The 22,589-nt window shown below is 42.7% G+C and overlaps 1 protein-coding gene across 6 annotated transcripts in view; it reads left to right on the forward strand.

Annotated features, from left to right (window-relative positions):
• The window catches only part of PLA2G4A (phospholipase A2 group IVA), a 158,663-nt gene that overhangs the window by 102,145 nt on the left and 33,929 nt on the right, over positions 1 to 22,589 (forward strand). For all 6 annotated transcript variants that reach the window (XM_089311213.1, XM_089311212.1, XM_089311216.1 and 3 more), the window contains 5 exon segments: positions 2,392 to 2,528; positions 10,514 to 10,736; positions 11,378 to 11,492; positions 19,720 to 19,857; positions 19,955 to 20,047. In XM_089311213.1, coding sequence (XP_089167339.1) covers positions 2,392 to 2,528; positions 10,514 to 10,736; positions 11,378 to 11,492; positions 19,720 to 19,857; positions 19,955 to 20,047 — 706 coding nt within the window.

Genomic DNA, 22,589 nt, shown 5'->3' on the forward strand with positions numbered 1-22,589 from the left:
GCTTGGCCTAGCCTCGGCTATTGATATCATTTGGGGATTGAACCAGAGGACGAAAGACCTCTCTCTGTCTCCCTCTCAAGTAGATGAAAATAAATAAACATTAAAAAATAATCTTCCGTCTTTTCCAATATCAATCTTACTGTTTTCTTTTTGCCTCAAATTCCTTTATAATGCCGTTTCACCCCAACTCCCTAAGACATTCTTGCTACAATAGTAAGACTGGTTAGTGGGTCCCTAAATCACACACCCTTTCCTGCTTCTGCCTGTCTTGCATGGTGCTGTGCACACAGCAGTGGTAAGTATTTGGTGGTGGTGGTGGTGGTGGTGGTGGTGGTTGTGGTGGTGATGGTGGTGATGATGATGATACTGCGTCAATCCTTTGTTAAGGCGTTATTCAAATCCCTCTGCATTGTTTTAACTTCTTGTTTGTCTTCTTCACATGTACTGTTACAACTAATAACCCTTTTGCCCACACTATAGCCCACTGCATTTTCCTATCCTAGTTGATTTCCTCCAGATGTACGTCCAGGAATTATAGACTTTATGTAGTTTCTCACCTTAAATTTTATGTTCGAGGGAAATGTATTTGTTACATACATGGGTTCAAAGCCATTTGAGTTACTCCATCATACTGAAGGGGTAATATTTTAATTGTGTGGTCTCTAGCTTGCATTCAGTTGGAAGCTGGGTGTCATGGATTTGAGGCTACCTGGTATTAGAGAAGTGCTCTGGATTGGGAATCCAATCCCAGGTAGCCTATTCACTGGCCTACTTGTAATGGGTACTGACCTCTAGACTTCCTTTTCCTTAAGAGGCATGGGATCCTTTTGGCTCTTCTAGTTGTAAAATACTCATGCTATGAATACATAGCATTTCAAAAGGTCCATGGAACACAGAATTAAAAGATAATGCATATTTTCATCTTTTTTTTGACAGGCAGAATGGACAGTGAGAGAGAAAGACAGAGAGAAAGGTCTTCCTTCTTCCGTTGGTTCAACCCCAATGGCCACTGCGGCCAGCGCGCTGCAACTGGTGGACCATGCTGATCCGAAGCCTGGAGCCAGGTACTTCTCCTGGTCTCCCATGGGGTGCAGGGCCCAAGCACTTGAGCCATCCTCCACTGCACTCCCAGGCCACAGCAGAGAGCTGGCCTGGAAGAGGGGCAACTGGGACAGAATCCGGTGCTCCGACCAGGACTAGAACCCGGGGTGCCGGTGCCGCAGGCGGAGGATTAGCCTAGTGAGCCGCAGCGCCGGCCTGTAATGCGTATTTTCTGTGAACATTTTGAAGACCCTTTGTACACCTATACCTCATACTGCTAAGTGGATACTTAGGAGTCAGGTTCCAGGTGCTTGAAACACAGTATAGGCATGCTGTGTATTCAGCGTTCTAAGGTTGAGTGCACTATTTCCCACATAGTTGGTACTGTGCCTTTAAATCCTCATCCTGGGTAATGACAATGATGATGTCATCTGCTTTGGTGCAAAGCTCAAAACCTGGCCAGTCTGGCCACCCCCTTCTCCTCTTTCCTGGTGTCAGATCCCTTACCAAATGGTAAAGGTGGGGCTGGCGCCATGACTCACTGGGTTAAACCTCCGCCTGCGGCGCCGGCATCCCATATAGGTGCCGGATCTAGTCCCGGTTGCTCCTCTTCCAGTCCAGCTCTCTGCTGTGGTCCAGGAGGGCAGTGGAGGATGGCCCAAGTGCTTGGGCCCTGCATCCCATGGGAGACCAGGAGGAAGCACCTGGCTCCTGGCTTCGGATCAGCGCAACGCGCCGGCTGTGGCGGCCATTTGGGGGGTGAACCAACAAAGACCTTTCTCTCTGTCTCTGTCTCTCTCACTGTCTATAACTCTACCTGTCAAATAAATTAAAAAAAATAAATAAAATAAATAAAAATTAAAAAAATGTTAAATGCACTCCCTGTCAATGTAGCTTGAAGGCACATTGCTCTCTAGATGACAGATCATCAGCTACCAGAGCTTACACAAGTAGCATCACCCTTTTAGGAATTGCACCTGCAAAATGGACACACACATCCCTTCTACTTGCTTTACAGGACCTCTCAGAGAATCAAATAAATCAATGCACCTGAAAGAAAGCCAAAAATGGCCAAAAGGTGGCCACATATAGAATAGCATTGCTGTTGTTATTATTAAAGTAAGTTGGCCAATGTAATAATGTCTGCTTTCCTATAGACTTGATATATGTGAACAGTATTCTTATGTGAACAGTATTTTCTGCTTTTAAAAAAATTATACATTATCAAGGTATAAATGAATTTACATTTTTTAATGACAAGGTGGAATATATGCCACAGAAAGTTAAAGTAAAAGGTAACATATGCTATGATTTCTACTGTGCATACAATCTCTGTGTTGCATCTTCCAGGTGCCTGTGGTGGCCATATTGGGTTCAGGTGGGGGATTCCGAGCCATGGTGGGATTCTCCGGTGTGATGAAGGCACTATATGAATCAGGAATCTTGGATTGTGCTACCTACATTGCTGGTCTTTCTGGCTCCACATGGTTAGTGTACATTTTTAATGTTAGTTCTGTCATTCTAAATGTTTAGGATTTCTCTAACTCAAACATTAGAAAAGAAAAAGGATTTAGAAAATTTAACTTCAAATTCCCGAAATGTTCCAGCTTAATACCATAATCTACTTAAAATGTTTTTTAAGACAAATGTATGTACACCTGATGATGACCTTTGCCATCTATGTTTATCCCTTTTAAGCTTGTTTGTAACTTAAAATGTCATTAAAACATAAAATTTTCCAAAATTGTATATAATTCTAGATGCATATCACAGAAATGGAATAACACACTCCACCCATAATTAATTTAATCTTCCTATTATTTGCTGATGTGTAGTCCTTCCTTCAGCGAACATGTCTAAGTCTACATGATTCACTGTGTATTCATTTTCCTCTTTAGGGCAAATAGAAAGAAATGCAAGAAGTAGGAAAAGCACTTTTGAATTCAGAAATGCAATAAATTTTATTGATTTGTATCTAATTAACTAAGCATGAAACGAGCCCTTTGGATGTGTTGAAGCTCTGAGGGAGAGTCATAACATCTTCATGAGTAATGTTTCTATCCCATGGATTCGCCCTTTCCACAAATAGAACATATTGTGAAGGAAGGCAGTGTATACTCTTGGTTTGCCTGCCTCACCTAAGCCCACTGGTAATCAAATCAAAGCCCTTGCTCAGATGTCTCAGATATGAATAACACCTGATTATCACAAAACTTCTGACTCGAGACCGGAGTCTCTCCGCCGTACGGAGCTCACCTGTCATTGTAGTAGTGCACAGATCAGTGCACAGCTGAACGTCTCTGTGTCAGTCTTTCCTGTGACAAGGCTGCAGGTGGCTTCATTTCTCAGGAGAAGGAAATTACACTCAGAAGTGGAGTGACCCATTCCAGATCACTAGCAGAGCTGGCCCACAAACCTGGGCATCTCATACCTGCCTTCGCCTGGACAGCTCCGTATGCTGTGGAGATAATACGCAGTTCATGAATATTTTGAATTGGATTCTTTAGTGAAGCCATTGTGCTGCCTCCTTGTGAGTGGCCCCTGCGTGATTTATCTCCTCTGAAAGCAGGGTGTTGCCGATCATTATTTTCTCCCTTGCAGGAAAGAGCAGGCACCTGCCTGTTGAGTGAGTAATGTGATGGGAACACTTGGACCTTTGCGTTAATTCGCCCACTCGACTGTTTTGTTTTCATTCTTTGGGTGGTTTTCATTCCCTGTACTTCATAGTTGGGTGCCTATTGTCCGTCAGTGACTAATAGCAGCAAGAAGCTCACTCTCTGAGACTCATGCAGAAAGACCAGGCTGGAGTGCGGACGGGGCGGTGTAGTCCTGTACCTTGTGGGCTTGAGCAGGCTGCAGGCATGGCTTTGGTTATAGATTTGAGCAACGTCTTCTTACATTCTCTTTCCAGGGGTTTTGGGAATATGTCCTTTGAAATGGAATTAAGAGAATTTAAGTGTGCAGACACATCTGTGTATCTACAAATGGCTGTCTTCAAAATCTGGTTTCCTTAAAGTGACTTTCCTTTTTTCTTTTCTTTTTTTTTTTTTATTCTGTTGCATTGACGATGCCCCACTCCTTGAGTCCTCACAATAGGCTTTCACTGGCAGGCTACTTGACTTTCCAATGCAGTGGTGCCTTCTGCAGTTCTCATTTCCCTTGGCTTCTTTTTCTGGCGGGCAGGGGTTGAGCCTTTCCCACATTGCCTGGTCCTTTCGTATCCACCTAAGCCCTGTCAGGCTCTCTGAGTTTGATCTCCTCTTCGAGTTTCTCACCTGCTGTCTTCACTGCTTCCACTCCTTTCCGTCTGACTGCAGGCTTCCCTCCAGAACCTCGCTCTACCCCACGTCCTTTCTTGGTAAGTCCAAGTCCTACTGCTGCAGCTGCTGCTGTCAAGAATTTAATTGGTGGAACCTCAGAACTTCCAAAACTTTAGTAGACAAAAGAAGGAAGAAAACCCTTAAGGGACAACTGTCTAGAAGCTGCCAGAGAGGAGAATGATGCAAAAGACCAGTTCCAAAGGGCAAGGGCAGAGAGGGTTTCACGAAGTAGTATTTTTAAGAAATAGGATTGAACATTTGCCAGAATCTTAGCTTAGGCCTAGGTTTGGCGAGCATTGGTGGTTTTAACAAGAGCCATGAAGTTAAAGTAAATAAAGGGTAATTTCAACCATGCAGTTGTAAAAACAAAAGGAGAAGAGAAAGTTATAGAGAAAACCGTGGGAATGAGCTGTGCGTGATTTCAGGCACTGCGGTTGGACAGGAACAGCATGAGCAGTTGCTGTTTGCAGAGTTCTGGGAAATGTTTCTATTTGTTTTGTTCTTTATAGTGTAAGAGCCTTGAGCATTTTTGTAGAAGTATGAGATAGAGGATACTAGTAGGCGGGAAGGGTGGAGGCAGAGACACAGAGGAATCGTAGGTAGGAAAAGACTCAGGCAGATACGGGATGTGAAGAGCTCGAAGGGACAGGTGAAGGTGTGCACCGCAGAAGGAAGAGACGTTTCCTGAGAAGGAGGAAATGTGGTCAGGAGGAGTCATGTTGGCAGTCATCTCTTGAAGAGTATAGGTGAGAAAGGAAGAAGTTCAAAGGAAGGAATTCGGAAAGACTTAGAAAAACAAATTACACTTCTGGGTTGTGTAACTACATTCTGCTGATCCGTAACCATGATTTTGCATAAATGAGGTAATGCGGAACTATCTGGAGAAGCCCTAGACCTCCCAGAAAGTTTTGTGTGATCACAAAATAGGACTGTAGCCATGAGCTTCCCCTGTAATGCCACTACCTTCGTGGTAATTATTTCTATAGTGATTTTTGAATGATCCTTGCGATTCATGAAATGTAAGTGTTCACTGAGCTGGAGAGCTGATGTGGATGGAACTAGAAGACTGTGAGAGCAGACCTGTGTTCTCTCACTCAGGGCTACCACCATTCTCTTGTATCATCACAAGGGGCGATGGATGCTGGCAGCCATTTGTGTATGGCTTGGGACATCTCTGCATGCATAGATAAGAGGACCCAATTCACTAAACTAACTAGAACAAAATTTCAGCAGGAAGAATTCAGTTTAACAAGAATTCTTGGAACATTTAATAACAATAAGAAATTTTACCCCATGTTGTCACATAGGAAGTGAAAGCTCATGTTCTTTGGGGTGAGGACTAAGCTTGTCCTGTTCCCTAGTGAATCTCTCCCTCTTGGTGCAGTGCTTGGCTTGCCTGAGGTAATGGTTGTTTAATGACTAAATGAAAATATACATAAGCAGCTTCATTTTATAGGAAAAATTAATCTAGGGCTTTCCTTGGGGTATCAGGATACTTGCCCCACAAATGTCAACTGTCTTATAAGTCATTCCAAATCTTAATTGCATTACGAGAATCACTTTCAGCATTTTTTAAAGCATATAAAGTCTGCATGTGTATTCATGTAGACTCTGATTCAGCAAGTCCCCGGGGGGCTAACACTGGTGTTTTAAAACATAAGTCATGTGCTTTTGGCATCAAGGACTAAAATGAAAATTTCTTCTTTTCTGGCATGACTTTGCCTTGAAAATTTCACATTTAACCAAAAATACTTATATGTGGAGAAAATTAAGTATCCCATTGTATGAATGTGTTGCTATATTAGAGACAGATATTTCCAGATTTATGGGGAAATAAGCATCCGCTTTTTAAAATTTATTTATTTTAATTTTATTTGAAAGGCAGAGAGAGAAACATATAGAAATCTTCCATCTACTAGTTCACTCCCCAAACACCCACAACGGGGCTGGGCCGGGTCAAAGCCAGGAGCCTGTAGCTCCACCTGAGTCTCCCCCATGAGTGGCTGGGACCCAAGCACTTGAGCTGTCACCTGCTGCCTCCCAGGGTGCACTTGAGCAGTCACCTGCTGCCTCGCAGGGTGCCCGTTAGCAGGAAGCTGGGTTGGAAGCTGAGCAGCCAGAACTCAGACAGACACCTAGATAAGGGCTGAAGGGATCTCAAGCAGCAGCTTAACCACTGTACCCAGCAGCCACCTCCAGATGCCTACTTTTTGAACCGTTATTGGTATCATTGAGAATCATCTACTGGCAAAGAGATGGTTAGGCTTAACTATGTGGTGAGAAACTGGATGACAGTTACGTGTTTTAGACAGTTTTAAACTCACAGAAACCAATAATATATGAATCTTGATTGGTGCAACCATGGAAACACAGCAAATAGAGCAATTTATGCTTATAGAGCTCCACACTAAAAGTAATTATTGCCTGCTAATCCGTCTTTGGCTATCACTAAATCCCAGACTGGAGTCTTGGGTGTAATTGCAATGACATCATTGAAAGGCTGTCCAACCCACACTTGCAAACTCTAAGGAATATGTGTTCGTAAATACCCAATCAAGCAAAAACCATGAACGCAATGCCAGTGCTTCATGTATTCTGGGTCTTCTCTCACTAGGGCCCATATTCCCTAGACAGCTGCTCTTTGAGAGAGGAGGAGAGGGAGAGAACGTGAATGAATACGTTTACCTAAACTTTCAGAGAACAGCAATGCACTGCGCATCCTGTATGGAACAAGAAGAGAGGGCTGGGTTGCGAGCCATACACACTTTGGCCCCCTTGGAAGAATGACCTCTGAAACTACAGTGCGGAGTCCTAGGTTTTCTTAGATTGTAAGTAAGGGAAAAACAAAACAAAACAAAACAAAACAAAACAACCACCAAAGAGCATTCAAATCTTGCGAGAGGCAATCTGTTGGGCAGAGGTACATGTTGCAGTCACAGATTGATTCATTTAAAGACCAACGAACAGATGGAGAGGGAATTCATGTAACATAAACAGATTTGCATAATCATACCATTCTATGAAGTTAGATATGGCCGCTCCCAACAGAATGAGCATATCATTTCCTTTCATCTGACTTTAAAAAAATCATTGTGACTAAAGTGATGCCTATTGATATTCTTTCATTCTTCTCCTTATGTTGATCTTGTCTCATTATAGAAAGGAGTTAATGTATCTTGTTATAGAATGAAGCTTTATTGCATACATTAAGGACAAATTAAAGAAGAGGAAAAATGTAATTATAAATTATATTAAAAATTTCTGTCGTTAGGGCCGGTGCTGTGGTATAGTAGGCTAAGCCTCCGCCTGTGGCACTGGCATCCCATATGGACACTGGTTCACGTCCCAACTGCTTCTCTTCCAATCCAGCTCCCAAATACTTGGGACCCTGCACCTGCGTGGGGGACCTGGACGAAGCTCCTGGCTCCTGACTGGCCCAGCTCTGGCCGTCGCGGCCGTTTGGGGACTGAACCAGCTGATGGAAGACCTTTCTGTCTCTTCCTCTCTCTGTAATTCTACCTCTTAAATAAAGAAATGAAATCTTTTTTAAAAAGTTTAAAAAATTCTGTTGTTTAGCTTTGGGAGACATGCAACACAGTTTTGGATTTAAGCTATCTAGAATTCACGGCAAATACAAACTATGTACAGTGGCGAGATACATATTTTTTTAACAAATTAAGGGCAACCCAGTGACCCATGAATATGGAATTATTCCTGGTAAATGAGAGCCAAGAGTTTCTTCTTCGTGTTCCCATAAAGACTGAGCCATATCCTGACTGTTTTCAGACGTGACTACCTTGTGTGATCATACTTTATTTTCCTGTTTTTATGATGTCCTTAAGTATAAGCCAAAGCCATAACATCAGTGTGTGCATTGGTTTAAAAAGCATGACAAGGTCCAGAAAATCACATCTGCGTTGGTCTGGGTGAATCATTTTGCAGACTTTGAAATAACTATAGGAATGAGTGACTGCATCTTGCATATGTTCTAAGCTGTATTTTTTTAAATAAATATTTGGCGATTAGGCTCGAGTTCAGAGTAAGTTAATTTGATTTACCTTTACTACATGCATGGGAATAGTTATGAAGTCTGTTCATGACAAAAAAAGCCCTTTAAGGAATTTTTCTCTCTCATTCTTTTTTTTTTTTTTTTTGGTTGAGTTTGTGTTTCATTGCCCCTTCATTACTCTCCTTTTATTTTATTTATTTATTTTATTTTTTGACAGGCAGAGTGGACAGTGAGAGAGAGAGACAGAGAGAAAGGTCTTCCTTTGCCGTTGGTTCACCCTCCAATGGCCGCTGCAGCCGGCACACTGCACTGATCCGAAGGCAGGAGCCAGGAGCTTCTCCTGGTCTCCCATGCGGGTGCAGGGCCCAAGCACTTGGGCCATCCTCTACTGCACTCCCGGGCCACAGCAGAGAGCTGGCCTGGAAGAGGGGCAACCAGGACAGAATCTGGTGCCCCGACCAAGACTAGAACCTGGTGTGCCGGCGCCGCAGGCGGAGGATTAGCCTATTGAGCCGCGGCGCCGGCCACTCTCCTTTTATTAACCTGGCATTATTCCCAACTTGGATTCCCAGAAGAAATTGCAATTTATTGTGAAGTAGGAATAATTTTGTTTCTAAGAATTAAAATCTTGTGGCTGGTTTTGTGGTGCTTTGTGTGACCCAGCACCTACAACTCCGGCATCTCACATGGGCACTGGGTCATGCTCTGGCTGCTCTACTTCTAATCCAACTAGGAAAGCAGTGGAAAAAGGCTCAAATGCTTGTGCCCCTGCCACCCATGTGGGAGACCCAGATGAGACTCCTGGCTTCTGCCTGGCCCACCACTGGCTGGTAGGGCCGTTTGGGGAGTGACCCAGTAGATGGAAGATCTCTCTCTCTCTTTCTCTCTGTAACTCTGATTTTCAAAATAAATAAGTAAATCTTAAAGAATTGAAATCTTACATAACAGATTTGAAAAGTAAAGCCTTTCAGAAAAGATGGCAAATCCTGAATTCCAGTGACTGTCATTAATTGGAGAATATGAGCATATTATTTAAATTCACCAATCCTTCCTTTTCTCATCTTTAAAATAATAGAACTGAAAGCCACTGTGCGTCTTCCAGACAACAGCCCATGAACAGTTCACCAGCCCAGTGCTAGAACAAAGTGGGAGCTCTCTGGCCCCTGTAGGAAGAGAAACCCTTAGGACAGGCATTTTTATTTGAATCCCGAGGAAAAAATATGTGATGTTTTCTCTTTGCTTGGATGAAGTGGTAGAGCATTTATATCTTTCATTTAGTTTGTTCTGTGAGTTCATCAGACTGTGCTAACATGCACCATTAAGGACCACCTTATTTCAGGACCTGAAGGAGGTCACAGTTTATTGAGGGTGACAGATGAGTAAGCCAGTAATTAATATTCAGTCTGAGACCTATAATGCCAGAAACATTGGTTTGTAGGAAAGGAGGTGACAACTGAATGTTTATGGTCTAGACATCAAATGCCAAGGCCCTTGGTGACTTCCAGTGTTACCCCCAAGTTGCCGAATGGCTGGTGGCTAAGAGTATCCACAAGAAAGCATTTACCTCAAAGCCTTGATCCCTCTCCCAGATTTGGTCTTCAGAGAAGCATGCTGAGAAATTCAGAGACCTAGAGTTGACAGGGTCTGGGATTTTGTTCTAGTTTGCCAATGGATGACTAAAAAAAAATGGTCAAGACAATTAGTCATTCATAGCAGTTGGGACAGTGAATTTTCTACATGAAGGTAATCACAGTGGAAAGTCAGATTAAATTGCTGGACTGGTAATACATCTAGACAAGCCCATTTATTTATATGCCTCTGACAGGTCCCCTGTTTCTCACAGTCTGAGAGAGGTACCCATTCCTGGCAGACCGGACAGAGCAGTCAGCCCCGGAGGAGGCATGGTCCAGGCCCTGCGTGGGAAGCCAGTGCTTCCTTCCAGGCCTCTCCTCTGCTTAGCATCCGTTGTAGGCCAGCTCCTCTCTGCCATTGCATTCTTTCTTCAATTAGGTGAACGTCTCAGTCAGAGAATGCAGTTAGCCAAACATCCCTCCCTCCTCTGTGTGTCTTCCTGCCTGCTTTCTCGGAGGACTGCTGTGTCATGCCTTCCACCCTTACTGGTGATGTCTTGTTTTCTCTACAGGTACATGTCCACCTTGTATTCTCACCCCGATTTTCCAGAGAAAGGGCCACAGGAGATTAACGAAGAGCTAATGAAAAACGTTAGCCACAACCCCCTCTTACTTCTCACACCGCAGAAGGTTAAAAGATATGTGGAGTCTTTATGGAAGAAGAAAAGCTCTGGCCAACCTGTCACCTTTACGGATATCTTTGGGATGTTAATAGGAGAAACGCTAATTCACAATGTAAGTTCTGGTTCAATGTGCCATCCTTTTAAGACAAGTAGACAACAAAAATATCGTGATGTTTTAAATAAAAGGAAGTATGGCTCATTTTGTAAACATCCCTGTAATCACTCGTTCAACAATGTGTCCACGGCAGACACTATAGCTGCCGCTGCCTTGCCAGAAGTTATAAACTCTTCAGCACTTCAAACTAAGGTGTCCTAATTGACCGAACTAATATCTGCTTTGATTGCGGGGTGGGGTGGGGGTGGGGGTTCGTATTCCTTTTCTTTGGAAAATTCATATTTTTAATCCTAACTGCCCATTTCTTCCAAGAATGGTAGTCATTGAGATGAGGAGGTGAGTACAGTGATACTTTAAAAGTAGAGAAGAGTGGACATTACCTGGAAAGAGTGGGAAGGGAGGTGGATGGCTGGGGCAAGTGCACCTGGCACGTGACCACAGCGTGAGGTTTTGTCTGACGATTAGGCAGAATAGGGTGCAGATAATTCCTCTCTCAGAGCTAGTGTGTAGTCTTTTTACGCAGGACCCAGAGGTTTCCAGAAGGAGTGACTTCTCTGTATTGTAAAACGTGAAGTGTTTTGGCTGGAAGTCCTGCTGTACGTGTCTTTCAAGCCACGGCTTTCTGTGCTGTGTTGCAGAGGATGCACACCACCCTGAGCAGCCTGAAGGAAAAAGTCAGCAGTGCACAGTGCCCTCTGCCGCTCTTCACCTGCCTGCACGTCAAGCCCGACGTCTCTGAGCTCATGTTCGCAGGTGCGTCCTCCCTGGCTCCACACGCTTCCCGGAGCCCGTGGTTTCCAGGGATCTTTCGAGGGAGGGCAGGAGCAGGTTTGGGTGCTCGTGTTAACAAACTTTCTGTAACGTAAGGACATTTGAAAATATCAAGCTAGGTGACTTGCCAGTGGTAGAGAACGTTCCATGAATCCAATAACTAATTGATCTTCATGAGGCTGGAGGAATAAGATGTGGACGTAGCCATTGACTCCGTTTTACCCACTCCTCCGTCACTTTAGACGAGATCATGCTTTCAGGCAATGCATGTTCTTTTACTTGCTGGTTGTATTTTTATTAACCGGGTGTGTTTGTCTTTCGAAGTGCTATTCTGGTTTCTCAAGTTCAGCACCTGCAGAATCCCAGTCTGTGCTCGTAGCAGCAGATGAAGATGCCTTGCAGGGCGAGGGATCATGGTGACCCTTCCTCTGCTCACGTGGCCTCAGTGCATAGGTGCTGCGCAGGTGCACGGTGTCATGCTTTGGTGGCTCTGCTGGGGCTGGCCCTCGGGGCAGGGGCATTGCTGACCCTGGCTGCTGGGACTGGTCCTATCTTTAGGAAAAGTATCTCAGTGAGATCAGTCACACCAGGAGCCTAAGAAAGCTCATCACAAATGGAGTGCCATTAGCAGATTTATATCCAGAATCCTTTTGCAATTTCACTGTATCAGTGTTTTTCTTGACTGATTTCTCTCAGGCAAGAATTTTCAATGATTTGAATTCCCTTATTGAGCAAGTGTTTATTAATAATGTTCAGAAAGCATGTATCGCATTTGTTAGTTTATTTCATTTGTCCTGCGATCCACCAAGGTGGATATTTTTAGCTCTGCTTCACAAAACAAAAACTAAAACCTCAAAGATTAAGTGATGTGCCTATTGCCACACAAAAAAGAATTAGCAATGCTGAGAAGTGGTCCAAAAATCCTTTATTATTTTTGTAGCACAGTGTTGTCTCCTCTGAAGACTGAGCATGATAGTGGGGTGGGCTGGACATTGCTGGTGGCCCTCTTCCCCTCTTTTGCATGTTGTCCCCATTCTGTAGTCTGCACAAGAAAGTTAGAGTAATCATTAAAGAAGTTAAGGCAAGGGGCTGGTGCTGTGGAGTAGAGGGTAAAGCCACTGTCTGCGGCTCTGACATCCATATGGGCGCCAGTTCGAGTGCTGGATGCTCCACTTCTGATCCAGCTTCCTGCTGGTGGCCTGGCAAAGCAGTAAAAGTTGGACCAACTTGTTGGGCCGCTGCACCCACGTGGAAGACCCAGAAGAGGCTCCTGGCTTTGGGCTGGCCCAGCTCCAGCCATTGCAGCCATTTGGGGAGTGAACCAGTGGATGGGAGCTCTCCATCTCTCCTTCTTTCTCTCTGTAACTCTGCTTTTCAAATAAATAAATAAATCTTAAAAAGGAGAAAAGAAGTTAAGACATGGGAGAGGATAGGAATATTCAGATACACTGTCATCGTGGCCAGATTGTATAACCTGTTTAGCCTCAGTTTCGTCATCAGCTAAATAAGGACAAGACCCTCCTGCAGTGTTTTGTAAGCAATAATAAAAATGGGATAAAGTGTGTAGACTCCTGAAAGCAGTGGCAGGCCCAAACTAAGTTTCCAGTAAGTCTTTCATTTTTCTTAATACCAATGATATATTTTTATTTTAATATGAAATGATATTATAAACTGTTTAACAATCTATAAAACTAATTTCAATGTTTTTTAAAGGCCCTAAGCAGATATAGTATTACTTACATATCTTAGGTCAAGTTCACAAAGTCCATTCCTTTTTTAAAAATATTTTTATCTTTTTTCTTTTTTTCATGTTTTTATTTTATTTTTAGTTAGTTTTTAAAATTATTTTACAATAAAAAGGCTTACTACTTCACTGAATAAGAAGTTCAATTTGCAGCTGGCACTGTGGCGTAGCGTCCTTTATGGACACTGTTTTAAGTCCTGGCTGCTGCACTTCCCATCCAGGCTCCCTGCTAATGAGCCTGGGAAAGCAGTGGAAGATGGCCCAAGTACTTGGCCCCTGCCACCCAGGTGGGAGACTCTGGGAGGAAGCTCCTGGCTCCGCAGCAGCCCAGTTTCAGCCATTGTGGCCTTTGGGAAGTAAGCCATTTGGGGAGTGGACCATCTCTCTTTCTCTTTCTCTCTTTGTTCTCCTCCCTCCCTCCTTTTAACTGTTTGTCAAATGTATAAATAAATAAATAAGGTCAGAAACTAGAGAATGCAAAAAAAAAGTTTAACCAGTAAAAAGACCCTAGTTTATTGGGAATATAGGCAATGGCTATAAGCAGTAGTTGAATGGAAGAAATCACTGTTGCACCCAAAATGACTATTTCACCCATATATAGTAAATTGTAACACAATCACATATCATTAAATTTGTAGTAGTAAAACATTCTTAACCATTGGTTTGACAGAGGTATAAAAGAGTTTTAAAAAACTATTTTTGCAGCAATACTGATGCACACAGATATTTCTTTCTTTCTAGTTTTGGCTCCCACATATAAAGGATAAAATATGGCATTTGCCTTTCTGGGTCTGGCTTATTTCACTCAGCATCCTCCAGTTGCATGCATTTAGCTGCAAATGGCAGACTTTCATTTTGTTTTGTAGCTCAATAATATTCCATTGTGTATACCTACCATATTTTCTTTATCCATTCATCTGATGATGGACACCTTGGTTGATTCTGAATGTTGGCTGTTGTAAACAGTGCTGTGTAAACATGGTGGTGCTGGTATCTCTTAGATAATTGTATTCAAGTCTTTTGGTTATATACATGGTAGTGGGATTGCTGAATCATATGGGAAATCTGTTTCTAGTTTTTTTTTTTTTTTTTTTTTTTTTTGACAGGCAGAGTTAGACAGTGAGAGAGAGAGAGAGACAGAGAGAAAGGTCTTCCTTTTTCTGTTGGTTCATCCCCCAAGAGGCCACTATGGCCAGTGCATTGTGGCCGATCCAAAGCCAGGAGCCAGGTGCTTCCTCCTGGTCTCCCATGCCGGTACAGGGCCCAAGCACTTGGGCCATCCTTCACTGCACTCCCAGGCTACAGCAGAGAGCTGGACTGGAAGAGGGGCAACCGGGACAGAATCGGGCGCACTAACTGGGACTAGAACCTGGGGTGCCGGCGCCACAGGGGGAGGATTAGCCTAGTGAGCCACACACCGGCCTCTAGTTTTTTTAAAGACATCTTTCACATTGTTTCCCACAGTGGCTGCACTAATTTACATTCCCACCAACGGTGTGTGTAAGTGTCTCCTTTGTCCGCATCCTCACCAGCATTTTCTGATCTCTGTGTTTTGGATTTTAGCCATTCTGAAGTGAGGAGAATGAGAACCACAGCTTTGACTGTGAGGGAGCCTGTAGAGGGGGAGGTGCAGCTTCTAGGCTCTGTGGTGTCATTGTTTATCCCCCCCCACCCCCGGTAGCTAGGTAGCTATTCTCTTGTGAGCTCTTGAGTTTTTTTTTTTTTTTTTTTTTGAATTGGTTGGGAACTAGCACCATCATGCTTGTCAGATATCTCTGTATGACCAATAAATCCTCTCCCCTGCCCCCTCCATGAAGTGTCATGATAAGGCCAGAAGAGCACTAGGTTCTGTGTTGGCCCTTCTTTCCTAATTCTAAGCTGAAATAGCTCATGCAGATCTTTCAATATCGGATTCTCATTATTCAATTTCAATTCGATTTCAATATCGGATTCTCGTTATTAAAAACAAAAGCCATCATATTATTACCCGTCAGACCATGCTAAGGAGCTATGAGGGCATCAGCTGCGGTATCCCAGAAGACTGCGGTAGTTTTATTGCTATTATTAGTGTTGTTATCATTTCTTCACAGTGGCCACTTTCTGTATTGAACTTCTACTCAGTAGTCAGTCATTCTCAGGGGGAAGCCTGACTCAGAAATGCTAACCACCATGATTTGATCTTTACTCTGTACACCACAAATACATAGAATTAAGGAAAAAAGAGTAAATGATGGTTTGATGATTGAGTGAGTGAGTGAGTTGGGTTCACCTAGAGTGAGAGGAGCCTGCTTTATCTACAGCTGTGGTCTTTGGACCTTAATGTGTCCGACTCGGGCATCCACCTGTCTGAGGTCCACACAAAGACGACAGCTTACCACTGACCTTCACTGTCTGCCTTCTGTGTGATCTGAGCTGTGCCCCCCCCCCTTTTTTAAAAAAAGATTTATTTATTTATTTGAAGGCAGAGTTACAGAGAGACAGAGGCAGAGAAAGGGGGGGGGGGTGGTTCATCCGCTGGTTCACTTCCCAGCTAGCGCAATGGCCGGAGCTGTGCTGATCTGAAGCCAGGAGCCAGGAGCCTCTTCCAGGTCTCCCATGCAGGTCCCAAGGCCTTCGTCATCTTCTATGCTCCCAGGCCATGGCAGAGAGCTGGATGGGATATGGAGCAGCTGGGTCTTGAACCAGCGTCCATATGGGATGCCGGCGCTGCAAGTGGTGGCTTTACCTGCTACGCCACAGCGCCGGCCCCCTGTGTCCTCCCTTAGTCGCGTGGGTCTTGTATCCAGATGAACATGTTCAGGTGCATCTTCTGTGAGTTTTAGTAGCTTTACCTGAGTTATTGAGGGAAAAAAAAAAAAAGAATGGAGACGTATCTATACTTACTCCTTCTGAAGATTCTTAGTTTGAAAATGGTTATATAGAGGAAAACATTCACATAATCTCTGAAATATACTTGAAATATCAAAGAGCCAAATTAACTTCCAGAAGTCTTATCAACAACTGGACTTCAATACCACAGAATGTTTCTCTTCTCCCGTGGAATAATTTTAAATACCTTTCCTTTTGGAAAATTTTCAAAAAATAAACATCAGTGTTTCAACTGCTAAGTCCTTCTGGCTCCTCCACTCTACTACGTTGCTGGGAGGACTTAGAACTTTCATTTAAAAATGTCCATTGCTGAGTAAATTGTGTTTACTGAGCATGACTTATGGTTGTGGGCTCTGCATCATGCTAAATTCTTTGGCAGGAATGATAGCAGTAAAACATAGTACTTTTCAAGAAAGTTACAATCCCACTTAAGGAGAGAAAAATAAAACATGGTAAATTACTGTCACACACCTAGAATATTATTATTTGATAAGGTATTTATACCTGGTAAGGGTAATGGAGAGATTTAGTACAGGTCCAAGAAAGACTTTATAGGGGTGATAGGATTTGAATTCAAGGTGAACTTGGAAGAATCTATCAAGTGGAGGTTAAAATCCATCTTTCTGTGGAAATGTTACAAAAAATGTTCACAGGAAACTTTTGTTTCTTGTTTGTTTTGTAAGTCACTAAAAAACAACCAGCTCAGGAATTGTACCCACACTGGTGAAGAATAAGAGGTGTATTTGGTTAAAACCTTAGAGCTAAGCTATGGAAAGATTTGAATTCCAGGCAGAAATTGTTTTACCTAATTTTCATGATAATGGAAAATATTTAATGCCTTGGGGCAGAGCAATAAAATGATTTGAGCAGCACTACTGAAAAAAGCACTTTGATGACTCATGGTGTATGGCTAAGGAAAGCAACTGAAAGCAGGGATGTGTCTGGCCTTTTGCAATGAGGTCTGGGAGTAGGGAGACACTGATAAGGAAGTAAAAGAGCAGATGGGTCTGAAAGACCTGAAAGTCACCGGTGGGGAGGTAATGACCGGTTTGATGGAGTAAAACAGTGGTTTCAGAAAAAGACAACAAAAAACCAAACGACCTGTCTGGGTTGTGAGAGTGTAGTTTACAGAAGTAGGGGCTGGGCCAGGAGGGGCAGTGCGGTGGGAGGTGATGACAGCACCCTGTGTAAGTGCCGCACAGGAAGTGGGCCGTGAGCGACGGACGTGCAGGGGACAGGTTTCAGCTGAAATGCGTGAGTCAGCCATGGGACAGCAGTAGCTGCGCCCTCACCTCTCCTGTGAGTGGACCGTGTAGCTTAGCTCTTGAGAGTATCCCCTGGTTGCTATGCGCACAGACACAGCAGTGATGAAGTGGTCACTATAAAAATTGGCCCTAGGAGCCTTATGTTCCAGGTCCCAAGATAGGTGTGGAATTCAGAGATAGCAACTATGTGCCCTGACACAGGAATTTTCCTAATAGCTGCTGACTCATGGCTAGTCATAGCTCACTAACTCCACATAAATCATTATAAAGCACATCACTTTCTGAGCGTGGTTATATGTGCCTTTTGCTATAATTGAAAATGAACTGTAGCATTATCTTGTCACAACTATGATTTTTAACTTCCTTCATAAAGCATGCTTATGAGAAGAGTGTTCCCCCATTTCAACAGTGGTTACTCTCTCAATGAATTCAGATCAGGTTTTACCACCAAGCGAATAACAAAAAGAGCATGTGAATTCTGTTTTTATTTGGGTTTCGGATTGTTGTGAAAGAGGTTATGGATCTATTATAATTTCTCAAAGAAAGAAAATGATCCAAAAGTTGGACAAAGCGTTTTGTGTTGGGTGAGTGAGGTGATGTGGGACTTTATAGAGGGTCGCCCACAAAGACCCTGGAGTAACACTCAAGGAGGAACAAGTAGGCAACGTGAGGATGAGGCACTGAGGTGGAACTGAGTTCAGCCCCTGTGAGGAGCCCCAAGGGGCCCGTGTTCTCAAGTGGAATAAGCAAGGCAGAATGATGGGAGAGTGCTGCGGAGACGTGGGCACGTGGGGTGAGTCCACGCCATCCTGGAGCCTGGAGTTCCATTGTATTGGGAAGTCATTGGAAACACATTGGTGTGCTGTGGTTTTTGTTTTAAAAAACATAAGCAGTGGCAAGAAGAGGAGTAGGAGAACTGAGTGGAGGCACTTTAGGAGGCTAATGTGGAGGAGCGGGGCAGAGAGCAGGCCAGCTGTACGGGTCTGGTCGTGACCAGGTCCTAACCACACTCAAGGATACAGCCTATAACACTTGTTTTTGGGGATGTGAGCTATAAGGGAGGAGAGTCATCCTTGGGTAATCCTGAAGTGTTAACTGTGGTAATACCATTTTCCAAGAAACAAAAGACTGAAGGGGCTCAAGTGTTGAAATGGGAGTCAGAAACCAGGAGTTCTCTTTGGACCCTTCGGGTTCAGCTGATTTGGATTCGGAAGGTTTAGATACAGTTGTAACCAGGAGGATACATGACATACAATAGCAGCTGCCGTTTTAGCGAATGATTGTAATACACACTGCCTTCTTCCAAGTTGCTTACATTTCTTGCTGAATTGGGTCCTTCAAACAACCCTACAAACTACCTACCTACTGGTTCTACTCACACTGTAGGTTAGGGAATGAAGACACCTAAAGTGTGATGTGTCCAAGTGTGGAAGTGAGTTGACTGAGGGGCACAATGGGTTTGAATCCAGACACTCTGCTTGGGCTGTGCCCTGTTGACCATGTATTTATAAGACCTCCAGCATAAAAACTTTTTTCTTGTGTGAACTTGTGAGCTAGAATTAGTGGTTAATACACAAAATAAGTGAAAATGAAGAAAATGTTGTTTTTACCATTTTATAGACTTGTGCTTTCAGAGAGTCTTTAATTTCTCCTACCTCCTTCAGTTTCCCATTCTTTAGAATTAAAATGGACTTTATAAAGGTGTCTGAGTTTCTAAATGGGAAAGGATATTCAATTCATGCAAATTAGAATGGATCATTTTGTGTCCTCTCATCTTATTTAGCTTTTAGCTTTTCTCCTGACTTCTATACAGTGCCAAGAATGTCAATACTTGGTTATGTTTTTATTTAAATTTTTTATTTTGTGTTTTCTAAAATATTTTCTAAATATTATTTTCTAAAATGTTAGAGAGAGACTGAGAGGTAGAGTTAGCTAGCTAGAGATATCTTTCATTCACTAGTTTATTCCCCAAATGCTCACAAGAGTTGGGGTTGGGCATGGTCAAAGCCAAGAGCCCAGAAATCAGTCTGGGTCTCCCATGTGGTTAGAAGGGGCCCAAATATTTGATCCATCATCTGCTGCTTCCTAAGGTGCATTAGCAGGACACTGAATCTGAAGTGGAGAGCCTGGGACTCCAATCAGGCACTGGGAATATAGGATATGGTCAGTCCAAGCAGCAACTTGACCGCTGTGCCTAATGTCCACCCCTTGTTTGTGTATTTTAAATAAGTGATTGAGAGTAATCATGACATTGTTGAAGTGCTCATTAACTGTGTACATCTCTATAGCATTTTCCTGTTAATGGAATGCCTTATGTTTCAAATGCTTTCAGATTGGGTTGAATTTAGTCCATATGAGATTGGCATGGCTAAATACGGTACTTTCATGGCTCCTGACTTATTTGGAAGCAAATTTTTTATGGGAACAGTTGTGAAAAAGTATGAAGAAAACCCCTTGCATTTCTTAATGGGTAAGTGATCAAAACCAATTGTTAATTTGTTTGACTATTTTAAAATCTGGTATATTTTGACTAACTCTCTGTACTCTCTGTGTATGGTTTATTTCAGGTGTCTGGGGAAGTGCCTTTTCTATATTGTTTAACAGAGTCTTGGGAGTGTCTGGTTCACATAATAAAGGTTCCACAATGGAGGAAGAACTAGGTATTGTAAAAATGTGCTTACATGTATAAAAATTATGCTACATTGATATATGTTATAGAGAGAATATTCAATATTCATAAAGATTTTAATTATTTAAAATTTAGCAATAATTTGCTTGAGTCCACTTAACTATTTCCTAGAAATCATATGTAAGTTACTCCATAAGTGTTACTGTGATACTGAGATTGTAGAATTCATAAAACCCATTAGTGCTTAAGAATAATTTATATTGGGGCCTCTCCATTCATTTGCCTTGTTGTACTTCTTAGCATATTATTTTTGTTATATAGTTTTATTTTTATTAAACAAGGGTAGCTTCTTAAAGATAAGCTCCATCAACAGTTGAACAAAGTGTGACACTTAAAGATAAATTCATGCTTGTCACAGTTTATTTACCCCTCAATTCTAGCTCAGTAGAATTCTACCAGCACTGTGTATTTAATTTATACTACAAAGAAAGGAAGAAATTCAGTCACTGCTAGTAAACTAAAAATAATGATTTTCTTTGAATATAACTCATTAGCTCATAATAAAAATGATATTTACATAAAACTTTACAAAAATAAATACACTCAAGTGAGGACTGGTGGTTTTTATTCATTAGTATACCATAGAAACATATTTTCTTACATGAAAATTTGACTAAAAGCAAACAAAATGAAACATACATTCAGCATCTCCCAAAATCCTTGCCGTCTGCATTGCAGTCAACACTAAGTATTGTTATGGCTGTTTTAAGTGATGGTAGAGAAAAGCCGTGGAATGCTAGATAGGAATTTGGCCAGACCAGCAAGGACCAGGGACAGGTAGCCTTTGGGCAATCAGTACGACTGTCTACTTTCTTGTCTCCATTTGTGAAGTAACACAGTTCTATTGAGAACAGAGAAGCTAACAGAAAAGCAGGAATGACTTTCTCCATAGTCAGGTCATGTGAGAGAGCACATCGATGCAGAAAGCTTCCTGCAGGATTTGAGCACTCTGCTCATGGGCAGGGGTTTTGATGTAATGAAGGTTTCTATGCAGAAGAGAAGGCATTAATTAGAATACTAGAAGATGGTCTATAAACAGCATTAGCACTCCTCTTGTCAGGATGCTTTTGTTATTTGGTGTTGATATTTGTATTTAGAGCAGTGAACTTCTACAGTCCTTAGTATTTTCTTCAAGAGTGTCATTTGTATTTTTGAATAGTTCCTGGTAAGTGAAGGAAAAGTAACCTTCTGATTTAACTTGAGCCAAATGTTAAAAATAAATAAATAAAAGCAAACAAAAAAGGCTCTTTGTGCTCGAGCTCTCTCCTGTCCCCCCAGCGTCACTCTGCCATGGCAGGTGCACTTTTGAGCCCACCATACCCTGTGAGTGGAGGTCACCGCAAGGCCAGGAGTGAAATGGTGACATGGTCCGACCCGATTTATTTAAATGAGTACTGTAGGCAGGGCAGATGAATGTCCCATTCTCAACTGCAGTGTTTTCAGAAATACCTAACTCTTCTACATGACTGTGAAAACTTCAAGGGACAAAAAGAGTAAGCATTAAAAAAAAGAAGAAGAGCCACATGTTAGGAGGCCCTCTTCCTGTGCTGCTTCTCTGTGAATAATCCAGATAACAGGGTTTGTTGTGTTTTTCTCCCAAGGCAGGAAGAGAGTAGGACTGGAATCACACATCTGCAGGTGGGCGAGACGATGGCTAAAGGCCAAGGGAAAGTTGGAGGGTTTTGCTTAACGGTTTTGAGAAGCCTCTTTGTGGAGAAGTTCCCCTTGAGGCCGGCAGTCTGGCAGCTGCTGTCCCTGTGCTGTGTCAGATGGAGGGACTTCCAGAAGTGAGAGCCGCTGAGGTGACGTGAGTCAGCAGGATGCCTGTCCCCTTGGATGGAGTCAGGAAACCAGAGCGGATCCAGGGGTCCTGAGCCCTCCTGGGAGACTCGGCTCTGGGGCACTGTCCCTCCTCTGGCTGAGCGAGGTCCACGGCCGCTCTTCAGAGGGGGCTTGTTTTCCTGCTTGTTTCTCCATTCTGAAAAAAGGCTTAAGGTAAATTGAGCCTCACTGAGGTGACTCTAGATGAAATGATTTTTCAAGGAGTTTTAGACGTGAGCAATGTGTGCCCTTGAAAAGATGAAGCTGTGTGTTATAAACGGTAGCGATCCCAAGCGTATGTGCTCAGAGCCTGAAGCAGGCTGTATCAGGACAACTTCCCTAAAGAGAAGATAACATTTTAGTGAATAATCTCTTAAAGCAGAGTATCCATTATGAGCAAAACAAAAAGAAGAAAATATTTAAAAAGAGAAAATACACGTAGAACCAGAAACATACGTAAGGTATATAATACCCAGAATGGATCATCTCCTAATACCTCTCCTCTTTTACACAATAAACTTGTTGTAGTTATGAATGAAATGAATAATAGTAATAGCCTGTGAGCATTTGATTTTATTGAATCTCATAGTTAAAATCATGCCTTTAGAATTTATTATGGGGCTGGCATTGTGGTACAGCCCAGTAAGCCACCACTTGCATGCTGGTATCCCATATAGGAGTCCTGGCTGCTC

The sequence above is a fragment of the Oryctolagus cuniculus genome, chromosome 13, assembly GCF_051225735.1.
Source record: "Oryctolagus cuniculus isolate XC-2025 breed Fujian yellow rabbit chromosome 13, ASM5122573v1, whole genome shotgun sequence".
NCBI classification, from domain to species: Eukaryota; Metazoa; Chordata; class Mammalia; order Lagomorpha; family Leporidae; genus Oryctolagus; species Oryctolagus cuniculus.